The following is a 26,932-nucleotide window of genomic DNA, read 5'->3' as shown; positions in this document are numbered from 1 at the left end:
TTATGTATTAAAAATCCCTACACAACCAATTTTGATTACGTAAACTGTCAAGTTAAATGGATAAACTAACATTTTTTAATGCCATTTTAACGATTATCTATTAAAATAATATAATTTAAAAACAAAGGTGTTGCGCGAATGTTTTTCTTTGTGCATTTTACTTAGTAAATCGTTTTTACTACCGGTTAGTATATTTGCAAACTGATTTTTTATGCAACATGGCATCCAGGGTAGGCAGGTTTTACGGCGCTGGTCTTTTGAAGTCTAATAATGGAGTTATAGGTCAGGTACGTTATAACAGAATAACTTTTCCTAAAAAAACAAATTCATCTAATGCACATACCTGTATTGGATTGAATATTTGTAAAAGGTTTATATAAAAACTTGTTTGTGCTGAAGGATACTTAACAATAAAGGTAATTAAATCACGACAGATATACAACGTTATGATATCTTTCTAATTACATTTTTTTTTCTAAACGAATAACTCATTATGTGATTGTACTCGTTACATAATGTTTTACCGTTTAAGGTTATGTTTTTTTTTACAGATATGCAAATTTGCTACTGCCCAAGAAAAGTCCAGTGGGAGAAAAAAGGTATATCAAATTTGGATTTTAAAAGGCATGAAATGACATGAGTAACTTAATTTTTAGATATTATCCACATTAGGAGTAATAACAGGTGGTTTGGGGGCTCTATTATTTTCACTTGATCAATCTGTTAAGGCCTCAGACTTAGAATTGCATCCCCCTAAAAATCCTTGGAGCCATAAAGGTTTATTTAATGCCTTAGATCACCAAAGGCATGTTCTCTTAACTATCCTTTGAAACCAAATACTAATGAGCATTTTTGTAGTATTCGTCGTGGTTATGAAGTATACAAACAAGTGTGTGCAGCTTGCCATTCTTTAAAATATGTGGCATATCGTGACCTGGTAGGTGTAACTCACACCGAAGAAGAGGCAAAAGCTGAAGCAGAACAAGTTCAAGTTACAGATGGTCCAGATGACCAAGGTAACATGTTCCAAAGGCCGGGAAAGCTTTCTGACTACATGCCAAGTCCTTATCCAAATCCAGAGGCTGCCAGAGCTGCTAACAATGGTGCTTTTCCTCCTGATCTAAGCTACATCGTTGGAGCACGTCATGGGGGTAAAATATACTATAATATTTTGACTGAAGTATTTTTGTATTGTGATTCTTTTAGGTGAAGATTATATTTTCGCTCTGTTGACGGGCTACACCGAAGCTCCGGCCGGTGTAAATCTTCGCGAAGGTCAATATTATAATCCCTATTTTCCCGGTGGAGCTTTAGCCATGGGTCAGTTACTTTTTAATGAATCTGCGGAGTATGAAGACGGTACTCCTCCAACTGCCAGTCAGCTGGCAAAAGACATATGTACGTTCCTAAAATGGACCGCTGAACCGGAGCATGACGATAGGAAAAGAATGATTATCAAGATGTTGGGTATATTCTCCCTTCTATTTGTCACCAGTTACTACTATAAACGGCACAAGTGGATGACAATTAAAACTCGTAAGATAGAGTACAGACCAAAAAATTAAAACAATGGGACAACTATTGTCAGTAGCCAATTCACTCCGAATATTAGCTTGATGTGTACCGCGTTTTCTGTTGAGTAGAGGAGTCATCTACACATGGAGAAAAGCAGATCCGTTGTAAGACTTGTTTTCTTCCTCCTATGTACATAATTTCAGCAGATTTTACAGTCATTTTAATTTTATTTATGTGTTTATTAATTAAGAGCCCCCTCGTTATCAATAAATCTTGCGACGTTAACGTTTCGCTATTTCAAATGTGATTTTGGTAAACTGATTATATACTTAAATAAACTGAAATAAATAAAACGTTCAGAAATAGTGTTTAATAAATAAGTGAATAAACAATGCAGACAAGGCGCGAAAAAGTTTTCCATAAGCATAAAATGTATCTGAATACATCTGGTTTAATAATAAATAAATAGAAATCAATTTCTCTTTAAAAAGTGCATTGTTACGTTTGGGTTTATGTAGCCATTTTCCTTTTATTATTATTATTCGTTGGTCAAACGCATGATGGTGGTGTTCATAGACATATATTAATGGACGCATAGACATATATAAAGGACGTGCCTTAGCCGTATGTCGTTGTAATAATTTCTTGGCTCGAAAAGTGAGGGAGATGGCGTATGGTTTCGGACTAGTGCTATCTTTTTCATGACACGCTTACGCCTAGACTGCTAAATTTTAAAGTAGCTAAAGTATATATTCTATGTCTAAATCTAAACAACTACACCATAGATAATTACGACTATCCATAGACTCTATATCTATGCAACTATCAAACAAAAACAAATACTCGGCTATGGCTATAGACATATATTAATGGACGTGCCTTAGCCGTATGTCGTTGTAATAATTTCTTGTCTCGAAAAGTGATGGAGATGCCGTAATGGTTTCGGAGTAGTGTTATCTCTTTCATGACACGCTTACGCACTCTGATAAGAGAGATGGACATTGTCCGAAACTTCGTTCCATCTCTTTTTTTTATTGTACCACAATTCTGACCGCTAAGGCATGTCCATTAATTAACGTTGATGGCTATGACCATAGACATATATTAATGGCGTGCCTTAGCCGTATGTCGTTTAAATAATTTCTTGGCTCGAAAAGTAAGGGAGATGACGTATGATTTCGGAGTAGTGCTATCTCTTTCATAACACGGCAACGCACTATCGTGAGAGAGATGGATATTGTCCGAAACTACGTTCCATCTCTTTCTTATGATGTACCACAATTCTGTCCGCTAAGGCATGTCCATTAGTAAACGTCGATGGCTATGACAACGTGCTATTGATACTATCATAGATAAGAAAGACGTTTAAAACAAAAAATGGTACACAATGCTACCAACATATTTTTATTATTATTATTTATAATTAAGATAATTATAATAATTTGTTACTTTTGTAATATTTATTTATTTATTTATTTGTCACGTGGGCTAATTTCGATTTAATAATTATTCAATGACTATATATCCATGTATCCATACATATCATATACATATGTAAATCTATGATTGACTAGTTAAAATGGCGTTGGTTAGGTTCTTTATAATTGTTTACTAATGTTTATTTTTATAAGAGATAAAAAGCAATAATTACATAAAGTTTGTTTGGTTTCTTAAATTAAACAGTTATTTGCATATGTTTCAACTCCTTTCTTTAAATTTAATCAAACATGTAAGATAAAGCTAAAGTTTGTTGATGCCAAGGAAATACAAATTAGAAAGTAACACGATGAGCACCAACAGGATGAATAAACGGAATAGTAGTGAATGTGAAAATAAAAGGGGTTTTGTGTTGAACAAATCTGCTGTGTCTAATTTAATTTTGGAGATAAATGAACTAATAAAAAAGGCTAATATCGATGAGCAACTTAGCAATGTAAGTGGATTTACTGTGTATCTTAAGAGCATTGTGTTATTGTTTATTTGTTACCTATATCATCTACATAGGGTTCCTAGATATTTTTTTTTCAGTTTGTATAAAGTTGTTTATTAACTGTATTAAATATATATTATTTTAGCTGCTGTAATAATTTAAATACAAAAGATTATTGTCTTTCGCACATGACAATATTTTTTTTAAATTATTTGAGTAAATTGAAAAACTAATTTCCTTTGATATTATAGATTCTGGATAAATTCTTAAATAACCTTAAAGAATCAGAAAAATATTTGGAAAATGGCATATTTACTATAAACTTTCAAGAAGCCAGTTTATTACTGGAAAAAAGTTGTGTTTTATATGGAAAAAAGGTGGACATTCTATGGAATGATGTAAAGGAAAATTTACAGAGATGGCATTCATTCAACAAGTCAGTATTTGATCTTTAACCACTCTTCATAAAGAAAATGAATTGATATAACTTTTTTTTAGATCAAAAAATATTTCTGATGAAAAGGTGTTACATGAAACAATGAATCGGTTCAGAGGACACAAAACTGTTCTCCAGCAAGTTAATTCAAAGAACTTCAGTTTTAATCACAGTAGTCTTTTAGAAGAGGCAGGGAACGTTCCCAATTTACCCCAGATTGTTGGCAGTGCTTGTAAAACTTTGGAGAATTTATGGTCTGAGGCAACTCAATCCAGTTTGAAACTTAAAAGGTTAAGGGCTAAGGTGTTATAAAATAAATATATATTTGCCAATAGTGTTTTAAATATTTATTATTTTGCAGGTGGCTCCATTAGTCTTCACACATATTAAGAAGACGCCTATTTACTATGAAAATGGCGATAAAAAGTTGTGTAATTACCACGATCTCTGTCTAAATCTTTTTGAGGCTGGTTATATGTTGCATGATGATAAGACGACTCAGCTCTACAATTTGCGGCACTTAATTGACGATATTCTTCAATCCTTTCTTGCACAACATGGGATCCCCTACACAAAACTAGCTGAATGTAATATGTGGCCGGATTTTAAAAAGTATCTCCAACTGAATATAACTAAACGTCTCCGAATTCTCTTAAAAAAACAGCGAGAACGCATGAATGGTGGTTGGGACAGAAAACGACCTTTGATTGCTCAGAGGCCACCGGTAGATTTCTCGATGCTTCATGTTTTCGGAGAATTTCAAGTTAGCGTTGTCGCAACCGAAGAAGGTAGTGCGGATGAGGAAATAACGGAAGTCTTAGAAACAAACGGTGAATCCGACGTAGGGATGTTGCCGGCAAGTCCCGTAAAAAGTTATGCATCCCGAAGGACATCCGAGATGCACAGCGAAGCTGATTCAGCTTTTCATGATGGCTCATTTGAAGACGATGAAGAACGGAATGTTCGAAGCAAACACGAAGAATCTTATAAAGGAAGTACGGCCACGGAATCTAGAAAAACCACAATCAGTTCAGATGACAGAGGTTATTTCGAGGATTCTTTAAGAGCAAGAACGCCTGGGAATGACACAGATTGTATTAATCACAGCTATTTAAGGGAAAATGCGGTTTCAAGAGAAAGTTGGATGAATAATAATGAAGAGATGGAAGTTTTTCAAGAGTTTGGTATTTACGACAATTCCGCGGGTGAGCAGGAAAGTGAACAATTGATCGATGATGGTCACAGTTTTCCAGATAAATATGATGACACATCGTCTAACATCGTAGAAGAAAAGCTTTTGTACCAACCTGAAGATGTTTTGCAGCAAAAAAAGAGGAAGGTAAAGGAAATTTCTAAAAAATGCAAATACGATGTTTTTAATAAAACATAACTTTCTTGTAATAATCGATATTAGTCACATTTTCATTCATAAGCTGTTAAACTTAATTAGTTTTCTTAAAAACGATTATCAATTTTTGAGAAAAATAAATAGACTTAAGAAAATGCAAATACAACTTATTGAATTGTATGTCTAGAGAAAACGAAACGATACCGAAGTTGACAGTGACGTTGCACCAAAAAGAAGGGATCTTATGAGAATCTTGATGACAGAAGAAGATAAGATATTGACCGTTCCTTTAATTACACAAGAGANAAGCGGCACATTGGCAATTTGAGGTGAATTTATTACAACTTCGTTTGTAAACAATCGTACAATTAAATATGGCGGCTTTGTATTATTTTAATTATATTCCTATCGTGAGAGAGATGGATATTGTCCGAAACTTTGTTCCATCTCTTTCTTTTATTGTACCATAATTCTGACCGCTAAGGCATGTCATCTTATGAGAATCTTGATGACAGAAGAAGATAAGATATTGACCGTTCCTTTAATTACACAAGAGAATTTTTTTGTGAGATGTTATAATAGTGATGAAAATGAGGGTATCGGAGTAGTGCTATCTCTTTCATGACACGCTTACACACTATCGTGAGAGAGATGGATATTGTCCGAAACTTCGTTCCATCTCTTTCTTTTATTGTACCACAATTCTGTCCGCTAAGGCATGTCCATTAGTAAACGACAGAAGAAGATAAGATATTGACCGTTCCTTTAATTACACAAGAGAATTTTTTTGTGAGATGTTATAATAGTGATGAAAATGAGGGTATGTCTAAAATTAATTAATTAAATTAAACTTAATGAGCAATTACAAAATCTAATAATTGCTTCTCGTATTATTGCAGGAGGTATTCCACCACGAGAGTATGAAGGCACAGGTTACGATGAGTGTGATGTAGACGCTTCTACTTGTTTGCTAAAACATGAAAGAGAAAAAATTTTAGCATCGGTATTAATTGATCATTGTTACTATATACCTGTGTCATCAGAAGAATGGTCAACAGAAATTGAGATTTCCTTATCCCCAAGGTCGATAAATAACGCAAATGAAATCCAATGCAACAACGACGGATATCGGACGCCGTCGCCGATTATACTACCTCCATCGGAGCAAGTAAACATACAAAAGCAGATGAATAAGGGTGGAAATGAATTCCACGAGAGGATTTCTAAAAATGACATTAATATCGAACAGTTTAGTAGACGAAAAGCGGCACTTCTGGACTGGAAGTGTTTCATGCAGCCGAAGATTGATGCTGCTTCCCAGAAGCCTGATTTTGACATTCACGAGTACGGCACTTACATTATGGACGCTATTCCACTAGGTGAATCTCGAAATTTTAATCACGTAATCAAAGATAAACCCGCTTCCGAGGTATCCCGATTGTTTCTTGCAACTCTTCAATTAGCTAACACCAACAATGTGGAGTTGGAAAATGTACCTAAAGGTCAATTGGCCAATGGTAAGATGTGTATAAAACTATTAAGTCGTGAGCGTTATCACGAGCAACTCGAGGAGTACGTTGCACCGTCCGAAAAGTCATACGGTAATAAGTTTAAACAAGCGTGCAAATCGCTCTCTTCTACATCAACGCATTCTTCTACACCAAATAAAAAATTGAAAATTTGCTAGGAACTCTCTTTATAATTTTACTTTTCTTATATGTATGTACATTTGATACACCAGTTGGATTTTTGTAACATTGTTTAGTTCATTTTTTGTTTTAGAATACCTATTCATTTTTAAGTTATATTTTTCTGATTTACTGTATATTGAATTCCTAAGTTTTACATATGTATGTATATACAGCAAGTAGAATAGTAAACAGGAAATGTTTCAGCCTATACCGTATTATATTTTTATAAAAAACAATTATTCAATTATTAGAAGTTAAATATGATAACTATTACAATAAAATAAAATAACATTAACTTGGCTGAACTACTGAACATTTCATATTTCATATAAACTTCCGTAAAGTAAAGCAAACTTTTTTAATGGTCTAAAAGAGAAATTTGCAAGGCTGTTTTTATGTTGCAACAAACAGTTCTTTAAGGATCTTTTCAGTGTTAATCGAGCATCTATATATATTTACCCAAGTGTTGAAGTTGTTTGTCAAATTGTATGGGTTTTCCACTGTGCAGGCATAAGTTCATCAATTCTTCTGTCTAAGAAAGACACCTTTGTACTTAAATTGTGTACAGTTTCCTCAATGCGAGTTTGATGGTGCCATCGCAACTGTGGCACTAACTGTTCTGCATGAGCAAGTCTACTTTCCACTGAGTGAACTTTTTGTTTAATAGCATCCAGATATGCATCTTGTAGGTGAATGCTTCTTTTAACTGTGGGTACTACGAATAAAATTTAATTAAACATCATATTTTTCTAGGATAAATAATTTTACTCATACCATTATGATGAATTTTCAGTATGTCCAGAAAAAAAGAACTGCAAATTAGAGGTAAAATAAATAGTAAAATAACTTAAAAAATAATACTGCACCCGTTACTGCTGTTACTTCCTTGAATTAAATTTGAAAGTGGCAAAAGCACATTCCTGCCGTTTCGTACTTTAATTGTCAGTTCATCTGAAATGTTTAACTGCTTCTTTATTTCTCCTTTAATTAAATTATAATCCATTGTTTCGTTTAATTCTAACTCGGCAAATGTAATACTCGGATTTTCTACGGAGAAAATAGCCGCAAATGTTTACTGTACATAAACGCGAACGTTGTTTATTACCAATTAAATCGTATCTTCTTACATTGACACTGACCATCATTGCCTTAGACATAATTGTTTAATAATTGTTTTTTATGAGGAATGGTTAACTTATAATTATATTAACCACATTAATCACAAAATAAAATTTTTATTGACTTTTGTTTTTGACATTCCACGACATCCATAGATAAGAAATACACCTCTTATTTATAATTCCACCATCCATTTACCAGTGAACTGTATACTGCGGAGCATAGACATATATTAATGGACGTGCCTTAGCCGTTTGTCATTGTAATAATTTCTTGGCTGGAAGAGTGAGGGAGATGGCGTATGATTTCGGACTAGTGCTATCTCTTTCATGACACGCTTACACACTATCGTGAGAGAGATGGATATTGTCCGAAACTTTGTTCCATCTCTTTCTTTTATTGTACCATAATTCTGACCGCTAAGGCATGTCCATTAGTAAACGTCGATGCTACGGGTACTACGAAGTAGTATAGAGTTTAGTACCATTTACACAAGAACCCTAAATAATCAAGACACTAGAGTAGGGATAGAAAGAGTAAGAAAAAGAAAGTGAAAGAGAGCTCTTATCTGTAATCTTCATACCCTTTGTATATCTATTATGTATGCTTCATACTTTCGTTATGTGTATTCTATACAATTCTATGCGTATATTGTTGGTGTCATAGAGGTGGATGTTGGTGTTTTACGCCGCCATTTCGCTGTGTTGGGGATCGTCTCGTCTGGTCCTTGTAAAATGAGTTCGTTAAATGTATTACCCACTAGGTATCATCATTGTTGAAACACATCATTTTAGCCCAAGTTTGGAATCATCAAATCTAGTTAAAGGTAAGAAAACAAGTTCGTGCAAGTTAAAGTGGTTATAAAGCACTCCTTTCGTCCTAAGCGTTATTACAACAATTGTGTTTTGCATTGCATTATATGCAGTTAATAGCTAAAAGAAAAGTACCAAGCATTATCATATCTGGAAAGTATACGTTAATTCGCGAAAGACTTTTCGTAGTTTGTGTTGTGTTGTCGAAGTTATACCGTTAAGTAAGTTAGTAGTTTGGAAAATGTATTTAACGAAGAAACCAAATGCTACTTGCAGAGTAATAATGGTAAAAAAAGGACATATGGCCACCTCGAAGGTAAGATTAAAACAACAACGGTCTCAAAAGAATAACGAGTGTTCATGTCCCAATGAAATTTTGTTCGCTGTTGCTGGTTTTAACTCCACGTTATCGTGATATTTCTTTCATGTTTCAGCTAAAATACGTCCAATGGATTCAGACGAATCCCGAGATTTATCTTCTGCTAGTGATAGTGAGAGTGATGGAGAAATGCAGTCACGTTCTAGACAGAGATCTCAAAGTGATTCTCCATCAACAAGAGGCAGGTCGAATTCGAGTTTTAGTGATTCTGAGACTGAAAAGCAAAATGTTAATAAACCCAAGTCTGACAGTAGCTCCACCAGTAGATCTTCTAGAAGTCGCTCAGTGTCAGTTGATAGCAAGACAAACAAATCATCACAAAACAGTACGCCACAACATCCAGAAAGCAGGTCGGAATCCGTCAGTTCTCTAAAATCTCCGCATTCTAGAGCCGGTTCAAAGTCTCCAGAAAATAAATCTCCTATTTCTAGATCAGCTTCTATGTCACCTATCTCTAGACCAACTTCAACAGGTTCTAAACTTGTTCATTCTTCTAAATCTCTTGATCAGCCCAACAGATATGCTGCTTTGTCTTTTTCATCAGAAAATAGAAACATAAGAGTTAAATCTCCACAAACAAGTGGTGATAGAAATAGACCTCCTATTATCAGAGAGGGGACACCTAAATCTCCTTCGATTGATTCTACTAGATCCAATTCTTCAACAATAAACCACAATGATTTGGAACAGTATCCACACAGTCCAGTTAATGGCAGATCTAAATCAATCTCTCCCGACAGAAGGAGTAGAGAGTCATCTAAAAGTGACTCATCGAGGACCTCTAAGATAATACATGAAGCAGCAAATTTGGATGATGGCATCACATCAGATTCCAGTGACTCCAGTGAAGATAACATTTCAAGACACAGAAAAGGCATTGTAAATGCTGATACAAGGCCTGAAGATATTTCTGATGGTTTGTATTACAATTTTTACGTTCTCATTTTGAAATTGATACTGATATTTTAATTTCTATAGTAGTTGTTAATTTTCTTAATGTTTAAAGTATCAGACTGCATACAGGTGCATTACTCTGCACCTCTGCAGGTTTTAATACTCACATATATATGTGTATTCACACTACCTGATAATAGTAAATAAATAAATAAATATTTTATATGGCAGATGCTGATTCTGATATTGAAAGAAAAGAAAGGGAGGAGAAGGAAAGAGAAAGGGACGCCATTCAAAAAGAAAGTGTTGCAAATTTGCAAATGGCTCATGAGGACCTCTCTGACGTGTCAGATTTAGACGCACCTTCTGACGATGATGAATCTAGAAAATCAATTGCGGCAGATACGAAAGTCAAAGAATGTCTCATTGAGGCAGAAGTTAAAAAGGTAAATAAAAATTATGTATTTTATTATTTGTGATACCCACTACAGGTAAAGAGTACTGTATAAGGCTATGTAAATGTTTAATAATATAAAGCCCCTTCGCACAATATCTGAGGGAATACTATTTTGTTATGAAATTATTTAGTATATAAGTTAATTATGTAAGTAACTATCCTTGAGTATAGCTGAAGATCTGCTTCACTCTTCGGGTCATTATGTATTCTAATTCCTACAATAGACGACATCCTCAGGGGATATTACTGCTGCTGTAGTCAGTAGAGATCTCTACTGACTACAGCGTGGCGACGAAACGTCGAGTATAAACCTTGAAAGACAACGGCCAGAAAGCCCGAACGACCACGACAACATTAACATATATATATATATATATAATTACAGTGCACAGTTAAGATAACAAGTAATAATTTAACTTATGTATGTGTAGTTATTTATATATTGTTAGAATTATACAGTTGATTTCTCAGCGATTCTGGGAACGTCGTTGTAATAATTTCTTGTCTCGAAAAGTGATGGAGATGCCGTAATGGTTTCGGAGTAGTGTTATCTCTTTCATGACACGCTTACGCACTATCGTGAGAGAGATGGACATTGTCCGAAACTTCGTTTTATCTCTTTCTTTTATTGTACCACAATTCTGACCTCTAAGGCNAAGTTAACTGGTTATTATTATAGTTTTAATATTCATATTATAATAGTTTTTAATTTTAATTAGAAATAACCTTTTTTCTAACAGGTAGTTGAAAGTAATGCACGGCCAGATGAAGGAGAAGAACAGTTAGATTTTGAAGCAGAAGACGGAGAATGTGCTGAACCAGAGACCCCAAAGGATAAAGAGGACTCGAATAACGTCACAACAGAAGTCGAAAAACGAGAAGCTACTGATGTCAGAGAATCAGAAAAAGTGGTGAAAGAAAAAGAACTTGAAGAGGGAGAACTTACCGACGAAGACGAAGCAAGACCTGAAGAAACAGAGCCTCGGCCAGTCTGCCGTTTCTTCTCGAGAGGACAGTGCACTTGGGGTGCTAGTTGTCGTTTTCTGCATCCGGGAGTCACAGACAAAGGTAATTATACAATGTTTGAACTGATAAGACCAATTGTTCCCGGCGAATTTGGACACGAAAGAATGTTCTACGGTAGACCAGAACCGCCCCCAATGGAATCGGCTTGGGAAAGGGGACTAAGAACTGCCAAAGAGATGTTACGTAAGTCTATGAAACGAAAAGAGCAAGATATCGATTTTGAGGAGAAAAAGATGAACCTCAGCCTTACTCAAGAAGAATTAGATAAAGAAAATGGATATTATACTAGAGGGCCTTCGCCCGAACCCAGGTAACAATATTTAATATATTGTACTTCATAGTCGATGTACAACATCTCTGTCATTCTTCAGGTATGCTCCTTCAAGACATGTGGTCCCAGTTGATTATACCCCTGCACCTGCCGTTAGGCCTCAACCTGAGGAGTATTACGCTCGCAGACAGGTCATATACGAACCAGAATATGCTCCTCCGCCAAGAGAACGGACCCGCCCTTATAGAGAAATGCCTGCGCATCGTGTACCCGATTACTACCCCACCGCAAAGTATGAAGAAGATCCGTCTTCTTCTACCAAGGTCTGTTGCACTTGCATCTTATTTTTTTCTGCGTCATTTTATTTAATTAATTAGCAGTTGAGAAAACCGAAACGCGAAGTAATAGTTCAAAGAGTAGAGGAAGATCGAAGACCAGCTCGTGGAGATGAATGGTCAGATCCATGGATGAGATCCAAATCTCCTGCGGGACGAAAGGGGCGCCGAAGATCCTACAGTTCTGGGTCCAGTTATAGTTCGAGCAGGTAAATTATTCCATATTATAAAAAAGAAGAAGTAGAAAATGATGACAGTTTTTTTACAATACTTGTTGTTTTTAGTACATCTCGAAGTTCATCGGGTTCAAGCCGTAGTTCGTACAGATCGAAATCGTCCAGGCGTCGACAGACGTCGTTGCGACGTCATAAACGCCAAGTGTCGCCGTCAGTAATAGTTTCTGAGAGAAAGGCGGCTAACGAAAGAGCAGCACTTATGAACCCGCCCGCACCGCGTAAAAAGGCCCCTTCTCCAGGTAGGTTTAGTAAATTTTTATGTAATAATAATTGTTACTTTTCTTTCTTTTTTTCTTATAGGTATGATGAGGGCAGGAGCTCAAAATCCTCCTGCGCCTTCTATGAAAGTTGATCAGTTTGGACGAACAAGGAGTAAATTAGCAGTAGCGGCTGCCCTTGCACGGGTTAAAGGTAGAACTAGGGCGTCACGATCACGTTCATCATCCGGTTCTAGTTCTGCTTCAAGTTCTAGTGAATCGGACTCCTCCGGAAGCAGTAGTTCTAGCAGTCGTGAAAGAAGTCCACCGCGAAGACCCACAGGTAACACATACCGCTAACTAATTTTTATATATTTAAATATGTATTTTCTTAAAGGCGTGGATTTAGCAATGGCATTGAAGGCAAAGGCCATTGACGCATTGAAGAGCGGCACAGAAAAACGTCAAATAAAATTAAACTTGAAAACGGCTCCTTCAATAACAAAAAAAACCGATTTGTCCGAATTGGCTATACATCATCAACAACAGCAAGGCAAGAAAAGATCTGCAACTTCAATGGCTTCTCCACCAATATCATCCGGGTTGGATACATCGTTAAAAGTGGCTAATAAGAAGGCGAGTTCGAGGCGTGAAGAACTTCTCAAGCAACTTAAAGCAGTTGAAGACGCGATCGCTAAAAAACGGTCGAAAGTAAACTAAAAAAGCTGAGTAGAACTTTTGCGTGAATTTTATTCAGACTTTTCTCTTTTGTTTTGTTGAGTAAATTTGTGGTAAGGTAGATATGTATAAGAAAATTTTTTTGGTGGTTCAAATTAAACAACTTGACCTCAGTATTGTAATTAATTCTCAAAAGTGACTAAATACCGTATGTTAAAATGTAACTTGTAACATTGTAATAGTAATATGCATAGAGTTTTCTGTCGTATACTTATTTTGTTTTTTTTTATAAAATGCGCAATTTTTTGCTGTATTTAAGAGCTGATGTAAAAGGTTGTTTAGTTGAATTAATTTTGTACAAGAACTTGGTCGCAAAAGAAAAGGTTTTCCTGAAAATAAACCAATTTTCAATTAAGTTTTTCGTCTTATATTTGAATAAACGAAAAAGTAATTATTGCAGAAGGTTGAATTCCCCGTATGTGTTTCTTTACAAAGAGGAAATGCAGATAGCCTCCCCCTTTTATACTAACAAAAAGACAACCCATTCAATGTACGCGCCCTATCTTTTTAGTTAGTGACAGTTTCTGTTAGATAGCGCAAAACTCAATCCATAGATAAGACCTGTATGTTGACATAGACATATAATAATGGACGTGTCTTAACCGTATGTCGTTGTAATAATTTCTTGGCTCGAAAAGAGTGAGGGAGATGGCGTATGGTTTCGGACTAGTGCTATCTCTTTCATGACACGCTTACGCACTATCGTGAGAGAGATGGACATTGTCCGAAACTTCGTTTTATCTCTTTCTTTTATTGTACCACAATTCTGACCTCTAAGGCATGTTCATTAGTAAACGTCGATGTATGTTGATACCTTATCTATGAAAACAAGAAAAAATCCTAACCACAATGAGACGACCGTCATGTCTTTAGTTGCAGGATTTAAAGGTAAAAAAACGATTTAAATTAAAAGAATAACAATAAAGATGCTCTTTTATTAACTTGCAGTTATACCTATCATATCTTCAAAAGAAAGTAACCATCAACATGAGTTGTTTGTTAAAGAAAATTCTGCTCGTGCACATTCAACTGATAAACCACTAGGAAGAACTCTTTTTGTTTTAAACGTACCTCCGTATATCACTGAAGCGAGCTTAAAAAACATATTTTCTATTGCAGGGCCAGTACAGTCAGTTAATTTTCAAACAAAACTTTACAGCAAAGATGGCAAAGTTATTAATAAACGCTGTGGCTTTAAAGTATCATACGTTGTATTTAAGGAATTATTGGGTTTAGCTAATGCTTTAAAGTTAAAAAGCTTGCCACCATTATCCGCCAATGGACAACCTGTGCTCCTCGGTATTAGGAAGTGGTTAAATAACTATAATAAAAATATCTGTAATCACAGAATGCTTCAAAAAAACGTGGATTCGTTTATGAAAAAATATGATAAACAAGTAGAGCAGCAAAAGAGGAAAGAAAGCAAAGAGATAACTGATGATGAAGGTTGGACTGTGGTTACAAAGACTGGGCGAAATCCTGTACTGTCTAGTAAAAATACTGTTCATAATCAAGAGAGTTTTCAGAAAAAGAAGAAAGTACTAAGAAACTTCTATACTTTTCAAATACGTGAAGCACAGATGAATAATTTAGCTATGTTAAGAAAGAAGTATGAAGAAGACAAGAAAAAGGTAGCTGCCATGAGACAAGCCAGAAAATTTAAGCCATTTTAGTAAATTTATATTTATGGGGTACTTCATATACTCTTTTATTAATTGTTATAATGATAAAAACTAGTATTGACAAAATTTGAATTTTGTTATCATTTATTAATAAATCAATTAAAATATCCGTGTCATTTTTCCTAACATTTTTCTTTGGGGCTTTCATACGGGCGACCGACGTCGCGACGTCATTCATAGAATCACATAGAACTCGATGTTTTAAAAAATTTATCCATTCAAAGGAAGTGAGAGGGGTGAGAAAGCAAGTGTTTGATTGGGTCGAGCATTTCAAAACAGAACCGGAGTAGGAGTAGAGCAGAGTACGTTGCGTTTGTTTGTATTGCCATTGCCATTGAACGAACACGAATTAATAAAGATTTTGTTCAATTTAGTTAGTGTGGTTTTGTCAAGATACAATGGATACTGCTCTTCGTGAACAAGTTATGATAAATCAGTTCGTTGTTGCGGCAGGTTGTGCTCGAGAACAGGCGAAACAACTCTTACAAGCGGCACATTGGCAATTTGAGGTGAATTTATTACAACTTCGTTTGTAAACAATCGTACAATTAAATATGGCGGCTTTGTATTATTTTAATTATATTCAAAATGTTCCGGTTCAAAATATTGTTGTATTGTTTTACAATAATTTGTACAATTTCAAGGTCATAAATAATATTTTATTTATATGTTTTTTTTCGATGGGGTTTTCTCAACTGCAACGAATGGCGAAGTTCGCATGTGTAATTTACGCCCGATTAATTTTGCTTTCATTTTATAAATTAATAAATCTACCAATTGCCCTTAATAAAGAGATGAATTCAAACAAAATAAAAATTGTAATTTAAATGATTTACAATGTTTCGGGCAAACAGGCTTTTATCAAGAGTAATGAAGGTACTATTTTATTTAATACTGCATTTAACAGAATAGATGGTTTTTATTTTACTGTTTTTATTTTCAGACGGCCTTAAGCATCTTCTTTCAAGAAGCGGCAATACCATCCTATAATTCTGGTGGTAATCCACACTTTGGTCATCAAGTATGTACTTATCCTGTGTGTAGTGGCACACTGAATAATATTTACTATTTAAGGTAATGACCCCATGCAATACACCTGCAACACCTCCAAACTTTCCGGACACTCTGCTAGCATTTTCTAAAATGTCTACAGGAAATAGTAACACCCAGTCGACCAGCACATCAAGTTCAGTAGCTCCACCCCAACAGTCTCCAACTCCTACAATGCAACAACGGTAAAATCCGTCATTCATTTATTAGTTAGAAAATTTGTTGAAAATCGTTGCTTTAATTAAGTTTGGTGACTTCAGAATATCAACACCATAAATTGACATAGTAATCATCTTTATTCATGAATTTATTGAGCTCAACATAATACAGCATTAAGATTTTTATTTTAAAACAGTTGCACACTTACATTTGGCAAAAGTAATTAATGTACATAGATGTAGAATTGCTAATTATCATTTTAATTTTCTAAATGTAAATAAAATCGATTTATGTTAGGTAACTGCTCAAAATAAAAAGAAAATTGATGATGGATAAGGTGCTCGGTTATTTTCTCAATTGTAAAGTTTTAATTTAGTCAGTTATTTAACTGACCTTTAATGTTCATTTATTATTACTTTGTAAATATAATAACAGTTATAATTAGTTTATCTTGAAACTTGTAGTAATTAAGTAAACACTGCACCTTTTACAAATAAATGCAGGTTGTTTTCATCATTCCTTTTTCTAGAGATGCCATAATTAATAACAAAATATAGTACTAATGAGTAATATACTGTCTTTTTTAATTTCAATAGTTATTTATCTTTTTTAAGAAATTGATGAGGAATAAAGAAATATAAAAGTAAAATAAATTTATGTAAATAAATACAGTTTATTCTTCACCAAAATTGTGGTTAAAGTAACATTGGTTAAAATTAAATTTGAATAACAGGCAACAAATCCTTACATTAAATGGTTTATTATGAAGAAAAAAATAATTACACAGGCCTAATGGAACACTAAAATGTCAAATTGAATTCAGGATTTTTAATAAATGGATAACAAAACTATAAATAGTAGCATGTTATAAGATTTTTATGGATTCATTGTAAATCTATAGACAGTAACAAGAATAGTAATGTCTAATATGCCTCGGCAAATATGACTTGAGAAGCTATACAGAGATTAGACGCCCATACGTTTTCCCCCATTTTTCCTAACCATGCCTCTAGTTGTTACTTAACAATATAATATATACCTGCTTATTAACTGAAGATAACAGTCATAAAAAAAGAAATAGGATTTAAAACCTTTTTTTCATGACATGGATACTATAACAAATAGCAAGAATGGGTTCTGCAAGAATCGATGTTTAGGGGGCAGGCAGCCGCGGGGGCAAATGGCGACGTTTGTGGATTTGAGGGCTAGAAAATGCTACCTTCCGGTGGCTGTGTAAGTTTCATATTTTCTTTAAGTGTCATGAGTCTGCGAAGCTCTTGAAGAACAGTCTTGATGGTATAATCGCGTTGCCATCTTGCCAAAACCGGAACTTGTTTACTATCTACCTATAGAATAATTACAAAGAGAATAAATATAACAACTTTTATAGGTTAAGTGGGTGCTTCTCAGGTTATTTTAAAACCTATGAAACAAAAATTTCAACTATAAAACTACAACTTACCATGCCTGAATTTGCATTAATGCAATTCATATTAATTCTACTTATAAATCTAGCACAAGGTGGTTCATCAGGATACTTTGAACCACATTCTACTTTAACAGAATACATTTTGTTCTCATATGGAGTTCTTGGTGGACCGATAATCATGCCATTCCAATGTGTTAGTGTCATGTCGTCGTCATTTTCTAAGCCCCAACTGATGGTGCCATCACCTACACCCTTTTGTCCTGCTTCCAGCTCTTCCAATAACCGAAAATTTCGTGGTACCACTAATAAAACAATACCAATTATTAATGAGACAAATAAAAAATGTAACAAGTAAAATTATCATTAATGACAAGTTATACAAATAACTCACTAAATTTCTTACCTACACCGGTCGACTGCGACGCCATTGTTGATTACTTCGATGATTTTTTGTATTTAGTCTCTGGAAATGCGAATTAACAAACTTAAAATTAACTTATTAACATTAAAATTGACCTACAATGGCGAGTTTATATGCGCTAAAATACAATAGAAAAGAAAGATTCCCTATTCTTAATAAATTCGGCCCGATCTTATCAAAATCTCACATTCCAGATGCATTCCAGAATCAATTTCGCACAAAACCTTAGATTAAACCATAGACAAGGATTAAGCACAAAGGGCAATCATAGATATGTGAATTATATAGTAATAATCTATGTAGAATAATATGGATAAAGAATTTACGATTTAAATAAAGAATATAATCTGCAAGTACTTCATTCTTCTAGGTCCAGGGCGTTACTTATTTATAAAAAAAATATCCAATCCAACATTTTCACTTCATAATTTAAAGTCGACTCTTTAGACGCTATTGATTAGTAATGCTGGCCACCATCCACACATGTCACCTCGCTTCTATGCGTCAGATAATTTTCTATGTGTTTTCTTCTTCTGTCAAATAATCTGTGTCAGATTGTCTATGGTGCCAGATACATGTCAGGTGTGTGTCAGAAAGATACATGCAAAATAATTTATAGGTTACAGCAGTTCTACAGTACAATATTATTATTTAATTAAATGATAAATAAAAATATTTAATAACAAAAATGGAGTGTATTATAGCAAATGTCGATAATGTTAAGTTCGATATTGAGGTCGCATTAGATGAACAATATGGAGCTTTGCCATTACCGTTTTCTGGAATGGACAGTAAGTAAAAATACCTAGGAGGCATAAAATGATCAGTGTTTGTGTTAATATAATCAACCTGCTTCTAGAATCGATTGCTGCTGTTTGTCAATTCTTTGCGTCTCCCTTGGGTTGTCAAAAAGGGCCCTTGTGTCCTTTTAGACATGTACGTGGCGATAGAACCATTGTTTGTAAACATTGGCTTCGAGGGTTGTGTAAAAAAGGAGATCAGTGTGAATTCTTACATGAGTATGACATGTCGAAGATGCCTGAATGTTATTTTTATTCAAGATTTAATGCATGCCATAACAAAGAATGTCCATTTCTGCATATAGATCCCGAAAGTAAAATTAAAGACTGCCCTTGGTATGACAGGGGTTTCTGCCGTCATGGTCCACATTGTAGACATAGACATGTTAGAAGGGTGCTATGTACAAACTATTTATCGGGATTTTGTCCTGATGGATCAAATTGTAAATACATGCATCCCAGATTTGAATTGCCTGCACCACCTGATCAAAATTTAAAAGATCAGAAGAAGCCACCTGTAATAATTTGTCATTTTTGTGGTGAGCATGGTCATAAAGCAATACATTGCAACAAAATGAATCCAGATGTGAAAGATAATATTCAGAGTGAGGGAAATAGAACTGTTAATGTAATTAACAACTGCAATATTAGCAACACTAATGTAGAAAGTAATGAAAATCAACAGTCGTTGTTTACTCGAAATGTACCTAAAAAGTTGGAGGATGTGACATGTTATAAATGTGGAACAAAAGGTCATTATGCTAACAGATGCCCAAAAGGACATTTGGCCTTTCTTTCATCTCAGTATAAAAATGATAAAGATGCTGCTGATTAGTTTGTAAACGATTATATGATAATAAATTTATTTAAAATGGTAATTCATATAATATAATATTCATGTACATAACATGAGAAATATCCCAAGATCATTATTGATATGATACCGAAGTAATTTGATTGCCATAGACAGTGATTGCTTTGTAGATGTACGTAGATGTATGTTGGGTTGCTCACCTAGCAATTGCAATTTCGGTTTGTCATTTGTATTCACTTTTCGTTGTGTAGGTACGTATGCAAACCGTTATAGATTTACCATTCTACGAAGTGTTTTAATGATTGCAATGTGACCAGTAGTAAGAAACTTAAAGTGCAATATATTTAATGATGTATTACTTCAGTAGTTTAAATTCTGGAAGCCGCAATTTCAAGTGTTTAACCTCCGTAACGCGTCGTTTAACCGGCCTTAGTCAATGGGTTAGTTAATAACTTTCTAAATACTGAAAAACGTGTCTATGAATTTATTTTTAGGATAAAGAATTAGACATCACACTTAAGCATGATATCGAAAATTACTGGGGTGATAAACTTAAAAATTCCAATTACGACGAGTCTGATAAAACGCGAGATAAATACTATGTTCTGCCTATGTTTCCGTATCCTTCAGGTCATTTACATATGGGTCATGTTCGGGTTTATACAATCAGTGATTCTGTAGCAAGATTTCAACGCATGCGAAATAAAAATGTATGTATAGTTTATTAAGTCATTTAAAATATTTATAGTTACTTTTTTGTTATCAGGTATTGCATCCGATTGGTTGGGATGCTTTTGGATTACCTGCTGAAAATGCGGCTATTGAAAGACATATAGCGGCTGATAATTGGACTAAACACAACATAAATCATATGAAAATGCAATTTCAAAAATTAGGTTGTAGCTTTGATTGGAAGCATGAAATTTCCACTTGCGACCCTGTATACTACAAATGGACACAGTATTTATTTTTAAAATTGTTTGAAGCTGGACTTGTTTATCAAAAAGAAGTAAGTAAGAGTGAAAAAATGTATAGTTATTATTATTATTATTAAGGCAGATTACATCTCACCTTATAGAGATGGATAATGCTACTTGTACTTAGGTATGACTTCCTAAATTGGCTAAATGTTTATACTTATGTTTGAATTTAGGCACTTGTTAATTGGGATCCTATTGATCAAACAGTTTTGGCAGATGAACAGGTTGATGAACATAACAAATCCTGGAGATCTGGAGCAAAAGTGGAGAAGAGGCTACTGAAACAGTGGTTTATTAAAACAACTCAGTTTGCCGCAGAATTGCTGGATGGATTGGATGATAAAACATTACAAGATTGGCAGGACATTATCAAAATTCAAAAACATTGGATTGGACAATGCAATGGTGTTAGCTTTGACTTTAATATTGTTCAAGACACTTGTAATATACTCACTGACCAAGTTACATTTACGGTGTGGACATGGTTACCTGAGTATATTGATCATGCCAAATTTGTAGTTGTCTCAAAGCAGCACCCTTTTAGTAAAATGTATTTACGTGAAGATATTAGTGGAGTTGTAAAATTACCAATTTTGCTTAAAAACCCTCTTAATGAAGTTCAACTTCCTGTCTTTGTAAGTGATGCTTTTGAATTTTTGCCTGATACAGATACTCATTTAGGTAAGATTACTTTCTCATACTTTTGTTTTTAAAAACACTAAAAAATGTATATTGTAGGCATTCCATCTGTAATAGAAACAGATAAACAGTTTGCCATTAAACAGAAAATTGAATACCAAGACATACATCTTCTTGATAATACAGAAGCAAAACGGAGACGCCAAGAAATATGCAAAAAGGCGCAAAAAATGCGTGTCGGGGGATTTTGGACAAGCGCGAAGCTTAAAGATTGGTTGATATCACGTCAACGCTACTGGGGCACCCCTATTCCTATTGTCCATTGTGACAAATGTGGTCCTCAACCAGTTCCCGTGAAACATTTACCAGTAACACTACCACGACTTAAAACAACCGTTCATGAAAAGGGCATTCCCATTTTATCAACTTACCCTGAGTGGCTGTGGGTTTCTTGTCCCAGGTGCGACAAACCAGCACGCCGAGAGACCGATACAATGGACACTTTCGTTGACAGTTCCTGGTATTACCTGCGTTATGTAGATCCGTACAATTCTGATGAAATGTTTTCACAAGAGAAAGCAAAATGGCTCATGCCTGTTGATCTTTACATTGGAGGAAAAGAGCATGGTATAATTTATTTATTTTAAGTGGTATACAATAGAAAACTATATAAATTGGATGTATTATTTCTTTTAGCCACTCTACACTTGTATTATGCTCGTTTTATCAGTCACTTTCTTAATTCGATCAATCTGATGCCTCAACGAGAGCCATTCAAGCGACTTCTCGTCCAAGGCATGGTGATGGGCAAAAGTTACAGAGTAAAAGGTACTGGTCAGTACATTCCCTTTGAGCAGGTGAAATTCTTAGGTGGGTAAGTGTTTATCGATGTGTCGATTAAAGTGTAATCTAAGTTATTTTTTTTACCTTTGTCCATTATTAGACGAAAAAAAGACGAAAGCAATTGATGTAGGATCGGGTCAACCCATAGTTATTAAATGGGAAAAAATGAGCAAATCAAAGCATAACGGTATCGATCCGAGTGACATGTTTCAGCAATACAGCGTCGACACAACACGTCTGTTGGTTCTAGCTGACGTAGCACCAACTTCACCTAGAAATTGGAATAGTAATAGTAAGTTGAATTATTCAACTTACTACATCTACAGTTTATTGAACATTTTGTTGTCTGTTTTTAGCTTTCCCTGGAATTCTGAACTGGCAAAGACGCCTTTGGTTTACAATTAGGGATTTTTTGAAGCACAGACGGACGCCTCCGTCTGCGATACCGGACGATCAGTTCTCAAAGCACAATGAGTACATGTTCGATTCAAGAAATTTCTTTGTGAAAGAAACAACGTTTAATTATTTTTTATCACAACAAATGAGTGTGGCCATTTCAAAAATGCAAGGACTCACAAACAGCTTGCGGGTAATAACAGTCTTGGTATTTTTGAGCACGATGGCAGTGTTTTTCAGTACATAGTACAAATTATTGAGGTCATTTGCATTTTCAAAGAATAAATATATATCTTGCTATTTTTATACACTTAAATTTCTATTTAATTACGTAAATAATTTTTAGAAAATGCCCGGAGATGTTATTGCTCGAAGTTTGCAATTTGAACGAGCTCTTGCATGTCAGATAATCCTATTAGCACCCATGGCACCACATTTTGCATCCGAGTTGTGGTCCGGGTTCATATCTGCTCCCAACAGACTTAACTCCACAGGCGAAATCTTGTGGAATAAGACTGTACTAGAGCAACGCTGGCCCGAAGTGGATTTATCCTATAATCTTGACCTTACTTGCCAAGTAATTTTCAGTTTCATTTGCCTACATTTATTTCTATTTTAATAAAAGGTATTTCCAGGTAAATGGAATCGAAAACGCCGTTATTAAAATACCTCGTTACAAATTGGAAATCTTAAGTGATAAAGAAGCCTTAAATATCGCCTTAAACAATAAGAAGGTACAACAAGTTTTGACTAAATGGCCAATGCTAACCTTTAATTATACATTATATGAGGGCATCGAAGGTGTTGTTAATATTATCTCAAGTTCACCTGTAGCGGCACAAATACAACAAAACTAATATTAAACATTTCTATTTTGTGACTTTATTCTCAACTTTTAAATTACTTTCTGTCTTATATAGGCAATAGCCCAATTTACATGATGAGTCTTTTATAATAAAATTTGATACAATTTTTAAAGCAAATTTTTCCTAAAAGATGAAATTTATGAAGAAGTTATATTAATAATAAATTGATAAGAACATAGTCCGGCTTTAATCGTTGTTTTTAAAGCGCATATCCATACGGTATAACAAGGGAAAAGGGAAAAGTTCCCCCTTCACCATCAAATTGAGTAATTATTATTATCACATTCTTATTGACAATTTCGATATTTTTAGTAGCCTATGCTATTCCTTGTATCATTAAGAACACCCTGTAAAAATTTCATGCAAATCGGTGTAGTAGATAATAGAATAGGGGGTCACTTGTCTTTATATAGTAGTGTATATCTATTATCTATAATAAACAGGAATGATCTATAGTTTGTTGAAATCTCTGTGCTTCAAATATCGATATTATTATCTATGGTACACTGCATATGTAAGTTCTCATTTGACAGCCGTACTTAACATAAAAAATCAGCTGTCTGTGTCAAAAATTAAACATTTTGCTTTCATAAATAATTGTTTGTAAATATATATTTACTTACAAAAGTAAATATCTTAGTGCCTTTAAAGTATCTTGGTTTTGTTTAATTTTATCGTACAGATGTGTGAGTCTTTTAACAAAACTATGTCCAAAAGGGATAGCCTCTACTCAATTAATTAAGCATTGGCTTAGTCTGTGAAACCTTTTTTTTACAGTTTTTGTGTGAAAAATGTACGAATTTTATAAGAAGTGTTTCGAGTGTATGGAAAATCACGTTCAAGCTCATATAAGTGAGAATGCACAGTTGGTTAGTAATGTACAAAATAACACAGAGAGACCTTATAAATGTGAACATTGTAAATTAAGCTTCAAAAAAACTCGTGATTTAGAGGCGCATCATACTAGGGTCCATACTGGAGAGAAACCATATGAATGTGATGTGTGTAAGAAGTGTTTCACTCGTAGTGACACTTTAAGGAAACATATGAGAGCTCATACTGGTGAAAAGCCCTATGAGTGTAAGGTATGTAATAAATGCTTTGCTCGCAGCGACACGTTAAGGAAACATGCAAGAGGGCACACAGGCGAAAAACCATATGAATGTGGAGTCTGTAAAAAAAGTTTTGCACGGAAAGACAGTTTAAGTAAACACTCAAGAGGTCATACTGCTGGAAAAACATCCGAATATCTTTTAATAAATGGTCCCACATCTCAGTAGTAATTGTATTTATATTTAAAGAGAAATGGCTTATGCTTTTCCGGTTATCTGTATACATCTCTTTCTGAAATCTTATTCAATTAGTAATAGTCAAATAAAGTGCAAGCAGTGTAACATAAATGTAGGAGATTGTTATTCACTGATTAGATGTTAATCGTGTATCTTTGCATTATTTTTACTATGGAAGAAATTAAGTTGCCTATTTTTATAAAACTATAAAGCTAAGGGATATATCATAAATTTTTCAGATAACCAGCGCAACTGATTATTAATAAATGTAATTGTAACTAATGGGCAATTAATATAGTACTTGACCTAATCATTTTTTTATTTGCTTAATGACGTTATACAAATAAAACAATTACTTTCATCATGATTGAAGATTATTTACCAATAATTAAAATTCTAAAGTAAAAGTATTTTTTGTAAAGTTAAAACAAATATAATTGGCATTAATAATATCTGAAAAGTAAAAATTGTTTTTTAAGTAACTATTAAAAAAATAATTTGAATACTATTTTTTAATGTTTAGAAGCAAATGATTAATCGATAAGGAAGCTAAATGATGTGACTGTTCGAAGATCGAAAAATGATGTAGACCAATGATAGCAACATAGACACAAAATTTTCTTATCTATGCAATATATTTTTCTTATCTATGGCAAATATCTTTAGCATATGTCTTTAACCATAGAAAGTCTTTAACCCCCTTTAACCTAAAATTTTGACGTTTAATATGAATTTTGTTTTACGTAGTTGTTGGATTTGTAAATCGTTTAATTATAAATCATACAAGATAAACACGTGTTAATTTACGTTAAACTTTATGGTATTTAGACCAGTTTAATACATAATAACCTTTTTGAAAACTATGTAACAGAATTTGCAGTTATCCATTATGGGTGATCATTTATTTCTACAAAATCAAGAGATTGAAACAGTTACTGTAAAAACGGAACCTTTAGCATACGCTGATGTTGATTCAGACGAGGATGTAAAACCAGTTAAAATTAAGATTGAAAAATACGAGCAAGATACTTCAATAAAAGTTACATCTATTAGTAATTCTGACAATTATGATTGTGAACCTCAGTCATTTTATGAAATGGGCTTATCGCTGAATTGTAGTGAAAACCATAACGTTATAAAGAACAAAGTGTATGATTGCCAGGTATGTGGCAAAAGTTTTAAGGAAAAGAAAGGATTGCAAAGCCACAAAATAGTACATGAAGAAGGCAGACCTCATGAATGTGAGTTCTGTAGAAAACGCTTTAAATATAGAAGTAACTTAAATGAGCATATACACTTGCACACTGGAAGAAGGTCTTTTCCATGTAATGTTTGTGGCAAAAGCTTTTCACAAAAAAGTAATCTTGGAATGCACATGAGAATTCATACAGGCAATAGGCCATATAAGTGTGAATCATGCGGACATAATTTTGTTAAGAAAGGGGACCTTGAAAGGCATTTACGAATTCAAACTTGCAGTAGAAAAACACAGTATAGTTGTGAAACGTGCGGCAAACAGTTAAAATCACATGGGCATCTCATCATGCATTTAAAAACACATAATACTCAAAAATTATACACATGTCCACATTGTGGAAAGCACTTTAAATGTAGAACATCAATCCATAAACACCTTAGATGTCATACAGGAGAAAAGCCATACAAATGTGACCTTTGTGAGAAGTTCTTTTCACAGAAATGCAATCTACAAAGGCACAAAATTCTTCACACAGGTGAAAAACTGTATAGTTGTGATATTTGTAACATGTCATTTGCAGTAAAAGGTGGCCTAGATAGACACAAGTTAATTCATAAAGATGAGAAACCGCATAAATGTGATTTGTGTGGGAAATGTTTTAAGCGTAAATTTGATGTAAAAATGCATGCTAAAGTCCATGTTCGTATTATCTGCAGTGTATGTAAACAATGCTTTCTTGACAAAGATACTTTTGAATTTCATGAAAAAGAACATATATTAAAGATTTAATATAACATGATGTTTATTATTAACAAACACATAATAAACAGCAGTATGTGCCATTTACATTTGAATTTATACATAAATTAAAGAAATTGTTGCTATTTTTCGAAAATTGATCACCATGGCCGGATTTTTCCTTGTGTGGCGTGTGTTAACAGCCATGTGTTCTTCTCTTTTTTTATCATGGACATTTGCTTAT

The 26,932-nt window shown here is 34.1% G+C and overlaps 10 protein-coding genes across 14 annotated transcripts; 8 read left to right on the top strand and 2 right to left on the bottom strand.

Moving 5' to 3' along the window:
• Nucleotides 1-27: 27 nt before the first annotated feature.
• On the top strand, nucleotides 28-1,878 carry LOC108737205 (cytochrome c1, heme protein, mitochondrial). Its single transcript, XM_018469926.2, has 5 exons — nucleotides 28-287; nucleotides 552-599; nucleotides 657-805; nucleotides 859-1,151; nucleotides 1,207-1,878. Exons 1-5 carry the CDS (start codon nucleotides 219-221, stop codon nucleotides 1,563-1,565), a joined length of 918 nt encoding a protein of 305 aa, XP_018325428.1. The 5' UTR covers nucleotides 28-218; the 3' UTR covers nucleotides 1,566-1,878.
• A 1,201-nt stretch (nucleotides 1,879-3,079) lies between these two features.
• LOC108737186 lies at nucleotides 3,080-7,128 on the top strand. 2 transcript variants are annotated; one of them, XM_018469901.1, is made up of 7 exons: nucleotides 3,080-3,448; nucleotides 3,697-3,881; nucleotides 3,944-4,184; nucleotides 4,243-5,220; nucleotides 5,417-5,498; nucleotides 5,975-6,049; nucleotides 6,129-7,128. In XM_018469901.1, exons 1-7 carry the CDS (start codon nucleotides 3,269-3,271, stop codon nucleotides 6,914-6,916), a joined length of 2,529 nt encoding a protein of 842 aa, XP_018325403.1. In that variant the 5' UTR covers nucleotides 3,080-3,268; the 3' UTR covers nucleotides 6,917-7,128. The 2 variants fall into 2 exon arrangements, with proteins under 2 accessions (XP_018325403.1, XP_018325404.1); XM_018469902.1 differs by lacking the exon at nucleotides 5,975-6,049 and adding an exon at nucleotides 5,751-5,825.
• On the bottom strand, nucleotides 6,909-8,202 carry LOC108737188. Its single transcript, XM_018469903.2, has 4 exons — nucleotides 8,026-8,202; nucleotides 7,787-7,967; nucleotides 7,695-7,732; nucleotides 6,909-7,635 (listed from the first exon to the last, which is right to left on the bottom strand). The coding sequence occupies exons 1-4, from the start codon at nucleotides 8,075-8,077 to the stop codon at nucleotides 7,400-7,402; spliced, it is 507 nt and encodes a 168-aa protein (XP_018325405.1). The 5' UTR covers nucleotides 8,078-8,202; the 3' UTR covers nucleotides 6,909-7,399.
• A 423-nt stretch (nucleotides 8,203-8,625) lies between these two features.
• LOC108737189 (zinc finger CCCH domain-containing protein 18) lies at nucleotides 8,626-13,739 on the top strand. Of its 2 annotated transcripts, none has more exons than XM_018469904.2 (9): nucleotides 8,626-8,865; nucleotides 9,286-10,146; nucleotides 10,356-10,570; nucleotides 11,322-11,917; nucleotides 11,979-12,201; nucleotides 12,256-12,422; nucleotides 12,498-12,688; nucleotides 12,750-12,989; nucleotides 13,044-13,739. In XM_018469904.2, exons 1-9 carry the CDS (start codon nucleotides 8,787-8,789, stop codon nucleotides 13,364-13,366), a joined length of 2,895 nt encoding a protein of 964 aa, XP_018325406.1. In that variant the 5' UTR covers nucleotides 8,626-8,786; the 3' UTR covers nucleotides 13,367-13,739. The 2 variants fall into 2 exon arrangements, with proteins under 2 accessions (XP_018325406.1, XP_018325408.1); XM_018469906.2 differs by having other exon boundaries at nucleotides 8,629-8,865; nucleotides 12,259-12,422.
• A 431-nt stretch (nucleotides 13,740-14,170) lies between these two features.
• Nucleotides 14,171-15,125, top strand: LOC108737190 (ribosomal RNA-processing protein 7 homolog A). Its single transcript, XM_018469908.2, has 2 exons — nucleotides 14,171-14,272; nucleotides 14,333-15,125. Exons 1-2 carry the CDS (start codon nucleotides 14,185-14,187, stop codon nucleotides 15,055-15,057), a joined length of 813 nt encoding a protein of 270 aa, XP_018325410.2. The 5' UTR covers nucleotides 14,171-14,184; the 3' UTR covers nucleotides 15,058-15,125.
• Nucleotides 15,126-15,247: 122 nt separating this feature from the next.
• Nucleotides 15,248-16,845, top strand: LOC108737192 (UBA-like domain-containing protein 2-A). Of its 2 annotated transcripts, XM_018469911.2 has the most exons (4): nucleotides 15,248-15,575; nucleotides 15,921-15,942; nucleotides 16,010-16,087; nucleotides 16,141-16,155. In XM_018469911.2, exons 1-3 carry the CDS (start codon nucleotides 15,465-15,467, stop codon nucleotides 16,054-16,056), a joined length of 180 nt encoding a protein of 59 aa, XP_018325413.1. In that variant the 5' UTR covers nucleotides 15,248-15,464; the 3' UTR covers nucleotides 16,057-16,087; nucleotides 16,141-16,155. The 2 variants fall into 2 exon arrangements, with proteins under 2 accessions (XP_018325413.1, XP_018325412.1); XM_018469910.2 differs by lacking the exon at nucleotides 15,921-15,942 and having other exon boundaries at nucleotides 15,337-15,575; nucleotides 16,141-16,845.
• Nucleotides 16,846-17,019: 174 nt separating this feature from the next.
• Nucleotides 17,020-18,359, bottom strand: LOC108737191 (ubiquitin-conjugating enzyme E2 variant 2). The gene is made up of 3 exons (XM_018469909.2): nucleotides 18,108-18,359; nucleotides 17,738-18,006; nucleotides 17,020-17,621 (listed from the first exon to the last, which is right to left on the bottom strand). The coding sequence occupies exons 1-3, from the start codon at nucleotides 18,130-18,132 to the stop codon at nucleotides 17,481-17,483; spliced, it is 435 nt and encodes a 144-aa protein (XP_018325411.1). The 5' UTR covers nucleotides 18,133-18,359; the 3' UTR covers nucleotides 17,020-17,480.
• A 338-nt stretch (nucleotides 18,360-18,697) lies between these two features.
• LOC108737155 (cleavage and polyadenylation specificity factor subunit 4) lies at nucleotides 18,698-19,803 on the top strand. Its single transcript, XM_018469851.1, has 2 exons — nucleotides 18,698-18,916; nucleotides 18,985-19,803. The coding sequence occupies exons 1-2, from the start codon at nucleotides 18,814-18,816 to the stop codon at nucleotides 19,758-19,760; spliced, it is 879 nt and encodes a 292-aa protein (XP_018325353.1). The 5' UTR covers nucleotides 18,698-18,813; the 3' UTR covers nucleotides 19,761-19,803.
• An 83-nt stretch (nucleotides 19,804-19,886) lies between these two features.
• On the top strand, nucleotides 19,887-23,482 carry LOC108737153 (probable leucine--tRNA ligase, mitochondrial). 2 transcript variants are annotated; one of them, XM_018469848.1, is made up of 10 exons: nucleotides 19,887-20,179; nucleotides 20,234-20,449; nucleotides 20,506-20,748; nucleotides 20,893-21,400; nucleotides 21,458-21,985; nucleotides 22,055-22,228; nucleotides 22,302-22,493; nucleotides 22,558-22,790; nucleotides 22,944-23,174; nucleotides 23,233-23,482. In XM_018469848.1, exons 1-10 carry the CDS (start codon nucleotides 20,087-20,089, stop codon nucleotides 23,452-23,454), a joined length of 2,640 nt encoding a protein of 879 aa, XP_018325350.1. In that variant the 5' UTR covers nucleotides 19,887-20,086; the 3' UTR covers nucleotides 23,455-23,482. The 2 variants fall into 2 exon arrangements, with proteins under 2 accessions (XP_018325350.1, XP_018325351.1); XM_018469849.1 differs by having other exon boundaries at nucleotides 23,223-23,356.
• A 1,966-nt stretch (nucleotides 23,483-25,448) lies between these two features.
• LOC108737154 (gastrula zinc finger protein XlCGF8.2DB-like) lies at nucleotides 25,449-26,850 on the top strand. The gene has a single exon (XM_018469850.2). It carries the CDS (start codon nucleotides 25,642-25,644, stop codon nucleotides 26,737-26,739), a length of 1,098 nt encoding a protein of 365 aa, XP_018325352.1. The 5' UTR covers nucleotides 25,449-25,641; the 3' UTR covers nucleotides 26,740-26,850.
• Nucleotides 26,851-26,932: the final 82 nt, after the last annotated feature.

This window comes from Agrilus planipennis, unplaced genomic scaffold (assembly GCF_000699045.2).
Source record: "Agrilus planipennis isolate EAB-ADULT unplaced genomic scaffold, Apla_2.0 scaffold104, whole genome shotgun sequence".
Lineage (NCBI taxonomy): Eukaryota > Metazoa > Arthropoda > Insecta > Coleoptera > Buprestidae > Agrilus > Agrilus planipennis.
The sequence above is the reverse complement of the archived record's forward strand: the minus strand, read 5'-3'. Positions and strand labels throughout refer to the sequence as shown.